At 36.8% G+C, this 14,883-nt stretch overlaps 2 protein-coding genes across 8 annotated transcripts in view; one reads left to right on the forward strand and one right to left on the reverse strand.

The window, feature by feature from the left end:
- Positions 1–9,932, forward strand: part of TASOR2 (transcription activation suppressor family member 2) — a 92,774-nt gene extending 82,842 nt beyond the window's left edge. For 6 of the 7 annotated variants that reach the window (XM_062211037.1, XM_062211038.1, XM_062211035.1 and 3 more), the window contains 6 exons: positions 1,810–1,935; positions 2,760–2,913; positions 4,113–4,218; positions 6,792–6,973; positions 7,482–7,596; positions 7,913–9,932. In XM_062211037.1, coding sequence (XP_062067021.1) covers positions 1,810–1,935; positions 2,760–2,913; positions 4,113–4,218; positions 6,792–6,973; positions 7,482–7,596; positions 7,913–7,916 — 687 coding nt within the window. In that variant the 3' untranslated portion in view covers positions 7,917–9,932. Of the gene's footprint in view, positions 1–1,809; positions 1,936–2,759; positions 2,914–4,112; positions 4,219–6,791; positions 6,974–7,481; positions 7,889–7,912 lie in introns of those variants that run through there. The other variant, XM_062211034.1, reaches the window with a different exon arrangement.
- Positions 9,048–14,883, reverse strand: part of GDI2 (GDP dissociation inhibitor 2) — a 38,562-nt gene continuing 32,726 nt past the window's right edge. The window contains exons 8-11 of the mRNA XM_062211042.1: positions 12,132–12,303; positions 10,361–10,505; positions 10,075–10,129; positions 9,048–9,988 (exon numbers count right to left, since the gene is read on the reverse strand). Of these exons, the coding sequence (XP_062067026.1) occupies positions 9,842–9,988; positions 10,075–10,129; positions 10,361–10,505; positions 12,132–12,303 (519 nt within the window). The 3' untranslated portion in view covers positions 9,048–9,841. The remainder of the gene's footprint in view (positions 9,989–10,074; positions 10,130–10,360; positions 10,506–12,131; positions 12,304–14,883) is intronic.

Raw genomic sequence — 14,883 nt, forward strand, 5'->3', positions numbered from 1 at the left:
TGCAGTTTTGGCTGTAGCCAATTATTTTTTTTTCAGGGACTTCAAAAAGATACCTGGGGAGACCTGAAAAAAGATAGATTTTTTTTAAGTAAACTATTACAGGATAGCAAGTTACTATGCAACAGTCAGGCAAATGACTATTATGAGCTGTTAGCATGTTGGGAGTTTAAAGAAAGTTTATCATTGAAGAGCGGGAAGGGGAATCCTTTATTGTCTACAGTTTCCCAATAATCTTTGTTCTTGCCCCCTTCCCATAGCAGGTGATCCTAATTTTCATGTACAATACATAGTAATGCTAAGTTTTATTTGTAGTAGGAGTACTTCTAGGAATCATGCTATTTTCTGTAGTGAATGTGCTGATCATGCTACTACTTTACCATGTGGCTATGAATCACAATAATTAATAAAAAATCCTGTGCAAAGGTAAAATTAAGTGAGAAAGTGAACATATTCTAAAATAAACTTGAGAATAATGTATTGTTAAGGACAAAATGTTTTTTAAAGGCTTAGAAATACACCTCAACTATTCTGCCCTAAAAAGTTCTGAAGTATTAATAAGTCACGGATGGAGTGTTAGGCACATTTACTTAAGAGATGACATCGCACCTGAAATCTAAGTGCATGACAGAAAAACCCAGAACGCCACAGGACTTAATGAAAATGTATTCATTCTAACAGTTTATTAGTAAAATTAAGTGATGACTTTAATATTTCAGTGCTTATTAACAAAAATGTCACAAAAAATTTCTTTAAAAATCATCCCACGTTTTGAGTAATGAATTAAAAGAGTAAAAATTTGAGTAGCTTTGAGATTGAAAGATAAGGCTAACAGTTTATCTTTTAAGGAAATATGATAATATGGTATTTTTGTATAACTAGGAATATGAGGGTGTGCAACAGAAAGAAACAGAATCACAAAGGAAAGCAGGGTTGAGAAATTTCTTTAATTACATGAATGTACCTTCTCAGTGAAGCTTACTAGGGAACTACTCTGCATTTAGAATAGTAAACTGCATCACAGCAGCACCCTATAACCATGAGCAATTTAAAGTATATTACCTACTTTGTGAAAAGAATTGAGTCCAGGTGACTATTGACTCTCCAAAATCAGCCCCCATTATGATCAAATACATGGGTATTGTGTATTTTTCTTAAAGTCCTAGAAATGTGACAAAAGGTGGCAGAAAAGGAAATATCCAGCATCCCCAAGTCACCTTGAAGAAGGTGAAACTTATGTAGATTAGTCTGATATGTTAACAAAAAAATTGGCTTTTGATATTTTATGGACATGAAAGATTTCTTATGAACTTTAAATGTAGTTAATAGTAGGTTTTTGTTGTTGCAGTGTCCCCCCCTCCCCTCTGTTCTTGAAAGGCAGAGAGATAGAGAAAGGTACCTTCCATCTGCTGGTTCACTCCCTGAATGGCCACAACAGCCTGGAACTTCTTCCACATGGGTCACAGGGGCCCAAGCATTTGGGCCATCTTCTGCTATTTAGCAGAGAGCTGGACTGGAAGCAAAGTAGCCAGGACTTGAACTGGTGCTCTGACATGAGATGCCAGCATTTCAAGTGGTAGCTTACCCCCAGGGTGCCACAACATCAGCCCCAGGAGTCATGTTTTATGTATAAATGGAGCTTATTTGCTTGTCAAATTGCCATTTATGTTGCCGTGGTAGAATATGATGTGCTGTTTTGTAAACTGTTTTAGTAAACAATGTGCTTTTTTGATCAATTGTTTTAATAAACCATAAAAGTAGCTGTCTGAAAGTATCCCTTTTTTTAGTAATAGTTATTTGTAAATCTTATAGAACATTCTGAGGAAAGGAGGCCATACGGAAATTGAACCCCAGCATTTCTGTCAAGCTTTTCAGAGAGAGGATGATACACTAATAGTCATCATCAGAAATGAAGATATATCATCACATTTGCATCAAGTAGGTTTGAAATTAACCTTACAAAGAACTGTATTCTAAGCACTTCAGTTGTTCTATAGAGACCAGACTCATCACTACGTTTTTATGTAGGGAAGAAGCTAACACACACATTACCCCGGGCCTTTAAGTGGTAAGATAATGGGATAAAGATGATGTACTATAAAATACCATGATAGTACCAAGGTATTTATAGGGCAGATTATGTTTTAGAGCTAAGAAAGTATATTAACTAAGGGGAAACTAGGAAGAGATGAGAGATTGCTAAATTTTCTTATCGGAGACAAAAATCTGTATCACTTAATGGCGAGCAATGACAAATCTTGATTTGGAAGACCTTGTAGAAATCTTCCCTTCCTAACACTTTGATATTTTCCTACTAGTTGAAAAAACACAAATTCTTGTTGGAAAAAGATCCAATTTAAGGACATAGGCAAGGTGCGTAATGCTGCTGTTGTCAGTAGAAGGTACAAAAATCTCAGCAGCCTGACACCTATGTGTGATCTGGAGCCAGATTGATGCTCAGTTTGTGTAACCTGGAGGTTATTTTACAATCCCTAAAATCCCAGATGTGCTCTTCCCTCATGAATCATTATTCTCAGCCTCTGGGACTTGTAGAGTCCTTTTTTTAATTAATTGATTTTGATGAGTTTGTAGCTGCTAATGGTAAGCTGAGAAATATTCCTTATGGGTGGCAAAGATACCAGTGATGCAGATATTTTTAGGTGTTCCAGATCCTTGAAACATCTGGATAGAAAAGTGACAAGCAAGTTCAAGAAAACATGCCCAGTGAACCTATCTTTACAGGAGTCTTTTATGTTCTACAGATTCCTTCTTTGCTGCAGCTCAAGCATCTACCCAGTGTCATCTTTGCTGGAGTAGACAGCCCAGAGGATGTTACTGATTACACCTACCAAGAGCTGTTTCGTACAGGAGGCTTTGTGATATCAGATGACAAAATATTAGAAACTTTAACATTAGGTTGGTATTTTCTTTTCTTTTCTTGGGTCCTTCTTTGAAGTATAGTCAGATTAATTTGGGTCACCCAGTGACCCAAATGCTATTTTATCAATAAGAAATTACCAACTCTAATATCACTTGTCACCTATGGAGCACTTAATTCCTACCATCTGCTCAGCTGAGTACTTTTTAAGTAATTCCCTTATCACAGTGTTCTTGGTCTTTTAATTGATTCTGTTCATCACTACACGTTCCTTCGCTCTCAGTGGCACAGTTAAACTCTCATTCGCACAGATTTCAGATTCTGATATTTAACTCAGTATCTACATGTTTAATTTTTTGCTTAGAATCGGCCTTCTCCATTTCCTGAATGGTATCATCCCTACTGTCCTGCTGACACCACAGAAATTAAAAAATGGTTACTAAAAGTTGAGTTGTTTAATCATTTTCTTGAACATATATATAATTTACTTTTCTCAGAGCACTTAATGTACAATCCAGTGCTACCCTAGTTCTGATCACATTAAAATTCAGTGTGGTTGCTGCTTCTGATCAAGTTTTACTTTAACCAGCATGAATTCCACGTCGAAACTGTGATTAAAAATAGTAGTAGATGGGCCAGCGTTTTGGTGCAGCAGGTTAAGTCCCTACTTGCAATGCCAGCATCCTGTATTGGGATGCTAGTTTGAGTTCCAGCTGCTCTGCTTCCGATCCAGCTCCCTGCTAATGCACCTGGGAAGGTGGCAGAAGATGATTCAAGTGCTTGGGCTCTTGCCACCCACATGGGAGACCTGGATGGAGTTCTGGCTCCTGGCTTCAGACTGGCCAGCCCTGGCTATTGAAATCATTAGGGGAAGGAATCAGTGGATGGAAGATCTCTGTCACTCTGGCTTTCAAGTAAATAAAATCTCAACCTACCTTTTCTCTGTTTCCCTGTGCCTCATGCTTCTCTCCTGTTAAGATGATTTGTCCAATCAGAGCTTTAATTGCTAGCGCTCAGCATGCTGTGGACTCTACAGTTGTCACCCGCTGTAATGTGAATTGGTAGGACTGATCCAAGAGACAGGCCTTAGGTTTTATATTTTGAGAGTAGACACTGCCCAACCACCAAAGTGGCTGTGAGGACATGCTCAAGCATGAATCTTAATTTTACAAGTAATGATTACTGTACTTTGCATGAGTCAAACCCTAAAGCACATCATTTCTTGCCAAACTTATAGTTCAACTTAAGGAGATTGTCAAAACCCTGGAAAAGCTAAATGGAAATGGAAGATGGAAGTGGTTGCTTCACTACAGGGAAAATAAAAAGCTAAAAGAAATAGTAAGGTAAGGACTATTTATCTGTTCTTCCCTTTCCCCTTTGGAGGAGGTTAGATGTCTGAAGGCTATAGACTAGTGACCACTTCAGGTGCTGTGCTGTTCCAGGAGAGGTGTGTGTGGCCTGGAAAACATCTTCATCACTAAACACACTATTTAGGTCTACTATTTACTAGGTTTTATTTAAGACATTATCACCAGCCATGAATATGCAAGCTGAAATTGTGTGACTACATGAAAACCTTTAAAGGAAAAGGGTAAGAACAAAATTTTAGGAAAGGTTTTTCTTAGGGAGATTAGCACAGGAGAGAAAAGAAGAGTACAGAGGTTTCGTTGACAGGAAGGGAAGAAGGGATGTATAGCCTTAGAAAGGTCAGAGAATGACCAGGCAGAGTTGACTTTGGGAAAATTTCAAACTTCAGTACTAATTAGAGAAAGACATTAAAGCTCTGAGGTGTCACAGCACACATAAAGAATTAGTAAGTATAAGTTAAAATAATTGGTTTCTAGGACTTTGGGTAAAGGAAAATACTCATTATTGTTGGTACTGCAATATACTCTCCACATTGTATCTGTCTGGTACTATGTAAAAGGCAAAAAGAGAACTCCTCAGAAAATTCCTTTGACCTTTTGAGGAACTTACGTAAAACTAAAGCCAAAACACCTAGCTTTTAAATCATTACTTCTACAAATATTTATAGTTGTGGGAAGTATTCAGAAATTGTAAAACCAACCACAGTTCCAGCTCTAAACAAATATAACAAGAGACATAGACTAGATAGATGTTTTAAAGCTGATACAAAATAGTGCCATAGTAAGTAAAAGTGTTTAAGAACTTCTGTTCACATAACATGGAAGTATAATGTTTTCCTATACTCCCATTGTATAAAATGTTTTCTATAGATAGGGAAAAGCCTGAGAGGAATGCATCAAGATGTTAATAGTGATTATCACTAAGGTCATGAGAATGTGAGATTGTGGTTTTCATCATTAAGCAGGAAACAACATAACTGAAAACTAAAGATGGAATCAACCAGGACGGATGTTTAAAACTTAAGCATAGGAAGAGTTAGGACATGTTTTCCTCTGAGAGGAGGAAAAAAAGAATAAATTTTAAGAAAATTTCAGCTTGCTACCCAGTGCTAATGAAGTTAATCATCATTGGACCCCAAGGCCTTAGAAGTTTTGAGATGCATTATTATACAGTTAGACAATAAAGAAAAACCCAGAAGAAATGAAAGGGTTTGCCAAGCCACATGATTTAAGTGGTAGTAGATAAATGTGTGATTTCCCTTTTCTTGTATGAAGCCCCTTTATGTATTTTAAGTGCCACTGTAATGTTTTGAGACAACATTCAGTGACATCCTAGGCCAGCTATGTCATGAAAAAGAACATTAGAGGGGCTGGCTCTGTGGCACAGCAGATTAAAGCCCCACCTGCAGGGCCAGCATCCCATATGGTCACCAGTTCGATCCCAGCGTGCCTGGGAAACCAGCAGAGAATGACCCAAGTCCCTGGGAGACCCAAAGCAGTTCTGGGCTCCTGGCTTCAGATAGGCTCAGCTCTGGCCACTGTGGCCATCTGGGGAGTGAACCAGTGGATTGAAGACCCCTCTCTCTCTCTGTCTCTACCTCTCCCTGTAATTCTTTCAGATAAATAAAATTGTAAAAAAAAAACATTAGATAAAGCAGTATTTCATAAGTTTGATTTGTTATAACTGGTTAAAATAAAGGCCAGAATTTTAAAAAAACCTTTGGAATAAAACAAATGAGAAAAATGAGAATTAACACAAAATTATACGGAGTCTAAATTTGGTTTTATGGCCAACAAGTATGTGGAAAAAAATGTTCAACATCATTAGCCATCAGGGAAATACAAATCAAAACCAGTGATAGCACCTCACCCCTGATAGAATGGCTGTTTTCCGAAAGACTGAGAGGAATAAATCTGGTGAGGATGTGGAGGAAAGAGAAGTCTTATGCACTCTTGTAGGAATGTACTTTAGTGTAGCAGTGTGGAGATTTCTTAAAAAACTAGAAACAGACTTGCCATAAGATCCAGCAATCCTGCTACTGGATATATACCCAAGATATGAATTCACTGTTTCAAAGAGAGACCTATTCCATCATGTTTATAGCAGCATTGTTCACAATAGCCAAAATATATAGCCAACCAAGGTATGCATCATTAAATCAGTGAATAAAATGGGATATATACACACAATGAAATAATTTACAGCCACACAAAAATGTAATTCTATTATGATTGCAGCAGAAGGGTCAGAACTGGAGGACTTGACGTTCTCCTTTGTATATGGGAGCTAAAATTTAAAACCTGAATGTATCAGTTTTATTCCATGTGTTTTGTGTAACCTTGCTTTAAATGTATGTCCAACAAACTGATAGGAACAGACATTTTCTTTTGATTATTATATATAGTCTGTGCATATTTTCCTGTGGGGCTCTTTTCACTTTTTAAATGTTGAACTCTTAACATTTAAAGCCAGCCTTTGACTGTAATATACACAGTGTGTTATTTCAAAAATATAATATATTTGGTTATAAACATCTCTGTGTTTTCAGAGTGGATTCAATTGCACACAAGAAGAATTTAATATTGAAATCATACCAGGGTGCAAATATCATTGAATTGCTTCACTATCACCAGTGTGACTCTCAGTCATCAACAAAAACAGAAATTTTGAAATGTCTGATAAGTCTGCAAATTCAGCATATTGATGCCAGGTTTGCTGTCTTCCTTACAGGTAAATTCAGTTTGAGTTCTATTTGTCATTACTTGGTTAGTGCCAAAGTAGGTCAGCTCCAGCAGTGTCCTTCTAATTAGTCACAGAATACCTAAGATACCTGGGGATATATCCTATGGCTGGCATGCTAACAGCAAACTTTTAGCCTGTATGTTTTGATAAATGCATATAAGGCAACACAGGTATTATGGAATGTGTCTTCTAATAAGTTTAATTAGCTCCAAGTACTTAATAATTGTATACTTTTTTATATCTAATGTTTTTTATGAATCTTAATTAGAATTTTTAAAAAACTACAAACGTTATCAGTAATGCACCCCCAGAGGCAGCTGCTCCCAAAGCTTCAAATTTTTCTTAGGTTTAACCAGACACCTTATGTTTTCTGCCTTCTATCTATTGCCTCATCTTATTAGACAGTCCTAGATACAGTTTTTTAAAAAGTGGCTCTGTTGCTTTAAAAAATAAAACTATATTTTTTAAAATAATAAAAAAATGTTTGTTTTAACAGATAGGCCTACTATATCCAGAGAAGTCTTTGAAAATAGTGGAATCCTTGTTACAGATGTAAATGATTTCATTGAAAATATACAAAAAGTAGCATCTCCATTTAGGAGTAGCTATTGGTAAGATTACCTTTTATGTTACCCTCCCAGGTATATGGGTGGTGGGTGGTTGATTTGTGTCTCTGACAAACAGTTCAAAAATTGTTCCTTATATTATATAAGGGCACTTCAAAATGTTCATGGAAAAATTGATTTGGGGGGCAGGTGTTTGACCTGATGGTTATTAACTCCACTTGGGAGAAAGTAGGGAGATGAGATCTCTCAAATATAATCTTTAACAAGTTTAAAGTATGTTTGTTTAGGGGAATTTTCTGTATTAGATATACTATTTTATAAAAAACTTAAGGTAATATTAACAATTTTGTGTTTATCCAAGGTGATTGGACTGAAGCTTGCCTATTCATGAATGATGCCTAACAACAATTTTCTTTGATAAACATGAGATAGTCATTTCATATTTTGAAAAATCAATTGTTCTACAACTTCATTTTTATATTGCTAGAATGTCTGATTTCATAGTAGTTGTTGAGCTTTGGGTCACAATGTTGAATATTGTTTTAAATTATTTTAAACAGAATGCCTTCAAAGCTATTAATTGGACTTACTATTCAAAATAAGAATTTTACAACATGTTTACATAGTTGGAGCCAAGAATAAGTATTTTAATAATGAACAGCTGCATTTTTATATGTTAATGTAATGCATGTTGTGGTCTGTTTTAAAGTTTTGCCATCCTTGTGAAACTATAAATCTTAAATGGTTTTATTTGCTATTATATAAACAACACTACACAAAGTTAACACATTTTTCCCTAAATGGTACAAATTTATAAACTGTCATTTTTCACTTACTCAGTTTTTGTAAATACTACACTACAAAATCAATTCTGAGGAAACTTTATGATATTTGAATTTCTACAGTAATCGTTAAAACTAAAAACCAAACATTTAAGATACTTAATATCTATTTGGAACAAAAGTTTTTGTAACTAATTTGTTTCTTTTTTTTAATAAAGACAACCCAAAAGCACCGAACCAAAGTTTCTGCAATGATTTTATGGCAAAAAAAAAAACCCCTTGTCTTAGCAATCTGGAGCCATTAAACAGGAATAATTAACCTTCCAGAGCAATCCTACCACTTAGACCCTCACAGACCTGCCAGTGTTTCTGGTATTCTTTTCCCTCCTCAAAGTCTTAGAAGGAGTTGATAGTCACCTGTGGTAAATAAACAGCCTGTACAGTGAGGCTTACCACTACTTAACATCAATAGGAGTCAAGCATCATATAGTATATAGTATCAGGAATAGTATTATAGTATTATATAGTATCAGGAATAAAATGTGGGTCTACTCATACTGAAGCCAGATGATGACAAGGACTGCTCTGATCTGCCCAGATCAGGAGCCACATATGCTCTTTGATACTGTGCATACCTTCTATCATCTTTCAGCTTTACTGAAGGAAACACTGATAGTTACAGTCAGGACACAGACAGACCAATACAGGGAGCAGTGGTATCCAGAATTTGGCTTTATTTTGCAGTACAGAAATCATTTGGAGCCATTTCAGACAGACTAAAGTAGAGGCTCTGTCAAATCAATACTGCATTGCAGCTTGGTCCATTGAAGAAGCCACACCTGTGATATAAAAGATACTTCTACATTTTACCTGCTTTATGACAGATTCCTATCCCCTTGGTCTCACCAATTTCATTAGTTAAAACACCACAAAGTGGCTTCCTCCAAATGATTCCCTAACTCTGGAGTTTGGTTAGAATTTTATGCCCACATAAACCAAATCTGTGGCTATACTATTTGGGACCTGCCATAATATGTGATAAAACACAAAACAAAATTATAGGGAGAACTTGGGGGTGCTGTTTCAAATTATGGAATATTCAGTTGTAGAATCTCAATGTCATAAGGACAGATGGCACAGACATACAGTTCTTGAGCAGCAGAGGCACACAACTGCAAAGGCTATGCTGATTAAAAGATAAAAATACTGTATCAAGTTCTCTGTATCAGTATCACAATGTTTGTTTAAAACTGATCCTTCACAGGGTGTTGGGTGGTTTGGTTAAACTGGAACAGAATGTGGTAACCTGCCAATTCTGAATAGCCACTCCAAGAACAGAAGTTAATACATGATATTAGAAAGATGAAGGGGGAGGAATATTTACTGGTATAGCGCTCTTCAATCCCTCCATTTTGATTACAAAAGCAGGCCTTACAATACTGATTTCATACAATATGCAATATTTGCCAAATTTTAAATTTGTCCTAATTGAGTAACATGTACTGTTGTTAGTCTTCCCCATAGATGTCATTTTTCTTGCGCTTCATTTCCTCAAAGTCAAACTCGGATCCTGTCATCCTCTTATAGATGTCTTTAATGTCATCACAAGTTGTCTCAAAGTGAGTCGTAGCATCATATGTGCGGGAAATAAAGATCTGGAAATAAAAATTATAAAAATTATGATTTGTTTAGGGATATCTTCCAATGAAGCCTGATATCCTTTTCAGATCTCCACACTCACCTGGCTTTCTTTTCCCAAATCTTTTGGTACAAGGAGGTCACTGATGCTAACAAATCTGGAGGGGAAAAAGAATTAGGTTGCCAAGTTAGTTGGCCTCACAACTAATAATTGTTTGAATTTCTAAACACAAAAGGTAAGACTGGTAGAGATGGTTAAGTTTAAGAAATACCCACACAGCACCTAATGGTTGCCTTCCTTGTTATCATGTTCAAACCACCATCTCCCAAAGCCAAAAATCAAGATCCCAATTAGGATTTTAGTTCATATAAATGAAAACAACACTCACTTCTGTTCAATTGGTTCCAACAGCTCCAAAGCTGGTCTGATTTCTTTCTCAGGTTCCTTGGTTTCCACAGTTGTACTAACTATGGCAATGTACTTCCCTTGTGCTGCCACATTGTGTGCAGAGGAAATCATGCAAACATAGATATCTAGAAACAAATAATAGCAGCTCACTGCCTAAAGTTTATAAACCTGTACCATGAGCATACAAGGTTTCACTATATTTCATCAAGGTGTCAATTTAAACTACTTAAAGCAGGCAAGGTCTTATAGTTTAAACATTCTACATGCAGACAAAACACAACCACAGCATTCAAATATTTAACGATTAAAAATTATGTGGCAGTGAACCGCTGAACATGAAAATGAAATCTCCCTGCTGTATAACAGCTAACAAGCCGTATTAACTATTCTGGGATTTTCTTTTACTCAGGACTTTGCATTAAATAGCTAACAAGATTTATTAAGTACTGTTTTCCCTCATTTGATACTGCAGATCAGTATAAGATATTTATGAACTAGTTTAACAGACTCACAGGTCCTGATACCAGACCTGGTCTGTATATCACTATTCTAAACAACTGCATAATTTGCAATATAGAAAATAATTATTGGAGGTTGTCATTCTACTACTTGTGACAATGGCATCCCACATTAGAGTACCAATTCTATTCCTGGTTGCTCCACTTGCAAGCTACTCCCTGCTATAATGTGCTTGGGAAGGCAGTGGAAACTGGCCCCCATAACACACATAGGAGACCTGAATGGAGTTCAGGCTCCTAAAGCTTCAGCTGGCCCAGCACTGGCCATTGTGATCACTTTGGGGAGTGAACCAGCAGGCAAAAAATCAGTCTCTCTCCCTGTTTTTCTCTGTCACCCTGCCTTTCAAATAAGTAAATCTTAAAAAAATTAGGACCAGACTCCCTATATATTTTTTAAGACCTTCACAAATCCAGGGAACTGCCTGTTTTAATATAAACCCTATCTGCAAAATAATAATAATAGTTATAATACAGGCAAGATTTAGGGCTGAAAGTCAATTCCTGGTATGAATCAAGAGAAATTTTTCTAGCACATTTTTAAAATCAAATAATAAGTATTTGTATAAAAGCAGCTGTGTCATCAGCTCAAAAACAGTGTAATCAATTCAACAATTACCTACTGTGAGTGGGTACTTTTTTCAGGGTTGACCTTGTCTAGTCCATTAATTCCAAAAGGAAGGAAAGTAAGGTCCAGTGTGATGCAACAAGTGTAAGATAAGGCACTGGGGCTGGCGCGGTGGCGCAGCAGGTTAAAGCCCTGGCCTGAGGCGCTGGCATCCCATATGGGCGCCGGTTCTAGTCCTGGCTGTTCCACTTCCGATCCAGCTCTCTGTTATGGCTTGGGAAAGCAGAAGAAGAAGGCCCAAGTCCTTGGGCTCCTGCACCCACGTAGGAGACCTGGAGGAAGCTCCTGGCTTCGGATTGGCACAGCTCTGGCCATTGCGGCCATCTGGGGAGTGAACCAATGGATGGAAGACCTCTCTCTCTTTCTACCTCTGTAACTCTTTCAAATAAGTAAAATAAATCTTTTAAAAAAAAAAAAAAGATAAGGCTCCTAGTCAACAACATAAGCTGCAGGATCACTAGAAGCTGAAAGTATCACATTTCCCCCACATGTACAAATAAAGTCTATTCACTATAATACAGCATACAAAATCAGGAATTTCAGATGAAATCCAATGTAAATTACATCTAACAAAATCTTATAAACATCTGCTGGTCTTCAATACTCACCTGACTTTCGATTGACTTGGTTTTGTGGAATAATGATCTGGCAGGAGTTGGCATCGTTGGTATTCTTGATGGGATGGCTAAGAATGCAGATAACTCTGATCACCTGGCCCACTTTCTCAACCCGATCTTTTACATAGCTGGGGTCACAGATGAGCTGCTTACAGCGAGCAATCTGTAAGAAAACATTGAAGGGGCTGGATCTGTGGTGCTGGCATCCCATTTGGGCGCCAGTTTAAGTCTCAGCTGCTCCACTTCTGATCCAGCTTCCTGCTGATGGCCTGGGAAAGCAGCACAAGATGGCCCAGGTGTTTGGACCCCTGCACCCACATGGGAGATCCAGAAGAATCTCCTGGTTCCTGGCTTGAGTAGGTCCAGCTCCAGCCATTGAGGCCATTTGGGGAGTGAACCACAGCGGATGGAAGACCTGTCTCTTTCCCTCTGTAACCCTGTCTCTCAAGTAAATAATCTTTAAAAAAAAACTTTACAAAGAAGACAAATTGATGGAAACACATCAATCATATTGTGAATTGGAAGAATTAATACTGTTAACATGTCAAAAACCTGTCCTGAAATGTATATTGAATCTCAAGGAACTGAATTCAAGAATAATCTAAACAATATTGAACAAGGCTTGAAAACGCACTAAAAAGCTACAGTAGTCCAGTGTGGCATTAGCATAAAAGCATACAGACAAATGTAACAAAAAAGAAAGCCCCCAAATAAACCTGCTAATCCACAAATAATTTGACAAAGGTGCCCAGACCAATCTACAGAAAAGATAACTATTTCAACAAATGCTACCATAGGGAAATTGTATCCAAATGTAAAAGGATGAGGTCAACTCTTGTCTAACACCATATACAAAAATCAAAATAGATCAAGAGACCTAAAATCATAAAACTGTTAAAAGAAAACATAAGGCAAAGGTTTCAAGACCTTGGATTTGGAAATTTCTTGGACACAACAAAATGAAAATAAGGTTATTTGACCCCACCAATATTTTAATTTTGTGTATCAAGAAACACTATAAGGAGGCAACCCATAAAATGGGAGAAAATTTGCAAATGATATGCCTGATAATGGATTAATATCCATATTATACCAAGAACTACTACATCCCAACAACAAAAAAACTAACCTTATTCAAAAAACGTGGAAAGGATTTAAATGTACCTTTTCCCAAAGACATTAGGCTCATAAGCATACGTAAGATGTTAACCATCACTAATCATTAGAGTAATGCAAATCAAAACTACAATGATACACCACATCTCATACTTATCAGGATAGCTACTATCAAAAATGTTGGCAAGAATGTGAAGAAGTTATGCACTGTTGATAGGAATGGAAAACAGGTTTCTCAAAATACTAAAAAAGACTGACAATATGATCCAACAATTCAACTCCTGTATATAAACCCATAAAAGCAGGATCTTGAGATTTATTTACACACCCATTCACAGCAGCATTACAATAGCTAAAATGTGCAAGCAACCCGAATATTCTAATGATAGATAAATAAGAAAAAATAGTATATATCCACACAATGGAATACAAATGTACTTCAAAGTGTTTATGGGAAAAGGGATTAACAGATGAATTTGGCCCAAAAATTTCAAAATCCATTCATAGTTTTTTCTTAATCCCATGAAGTTTATGAATTCTCCTTATATTATTTTAGCCTTAAACAGGACACATGCTACAACACAGGTAAAACCTGTGCATTACATAAGTGAAATATGAAATGCATTACATAAGTGAAATAAACCATTCAAAACCAAATAGCATATGATTCCACTTATCTGTTAATACTTAACAGTCATAATCATAGATTTTATCATGAATAATAACTGTTTAATGGATACAGAGTTTCAGTTCTACAAGGTGAAAAGAGTTGTAGGGGAGCATTGTGGATCATTAAGTTAAACGGTCTGCAGTGCCTGCATGCTATACGGGTTTGAGTTCTGGCTCTTCAACTTCCAATCCAGCTCCCTGCTAACGTGCCTGGGAAAGCAGCGAAGAATGGTCCCAGCACCCACAAGGGAGACCTGGAATAAGCTTTTGGCTCCTGGCTTCAGCCTGGCCCAGCCTCAACTGTTGCAGCCATTTGAGTAGTGAACCAGTGGATGAAAAGATCTTTAATTCTATCTTTCAAATAAATAATCTTTAAAAAAAAAAAAAAGTTATAGATTTGGGTTGTGGTGATAATTATACAAAAACATCTGTGAATGTATTTAAAATCAGTGACTTACTTAAAATTTTTTAAAAATAATTTATTTGAGAAGTAGAGTTAGAGAGGGAAAGACAGACAGAAAGGTCTTCCATCTGCTGGTTCACTCCCCAAGTGGCTACAACAGCTGGAGCCCGGCACCAGGAGCTTCTTCTGGGTCTCCCATTTGGGTGCAGGGCCCCAAGCACTTGGGCCATCTTCTGTTTTCCCAGGCCATAACAGAAGCTGGATAAGAAGAGCAGGGGGACATAAACCAGCACCCATATAGGATGCCGGTGCTGCAGGTGGAGGCTTAGACTACTATACTACAGTGTCAGCCCCCACTTAAGTGTTTAAGATGGTAAATTTTATGTATACTTTATTACAATAAATATAATCTAATATTCAGTGTTTATATACAGTGCACTAATGCAATTCACCTCTGAAAATGGTATCTTCATAACTTAATATAAAAACTATAGATAAAACTCTAGAGTACTGAAAGTAACTTTGTCATCAATCCCTATATATATATATATTTTT

This window comes from Lepus europaeus, chromosome 14, assembly GCF_033115175.1.
Source record: "Lepus europaeus isolate LE1 chromosome 14, mLepTim1.pri, whole genome shotgun sequence".
Lineage (NCBI taxonomy): Eukaryota > Metazoa > Chordata > Mammalia > Lagomorpha > Leporidae > Lepus > Lepus europaeus.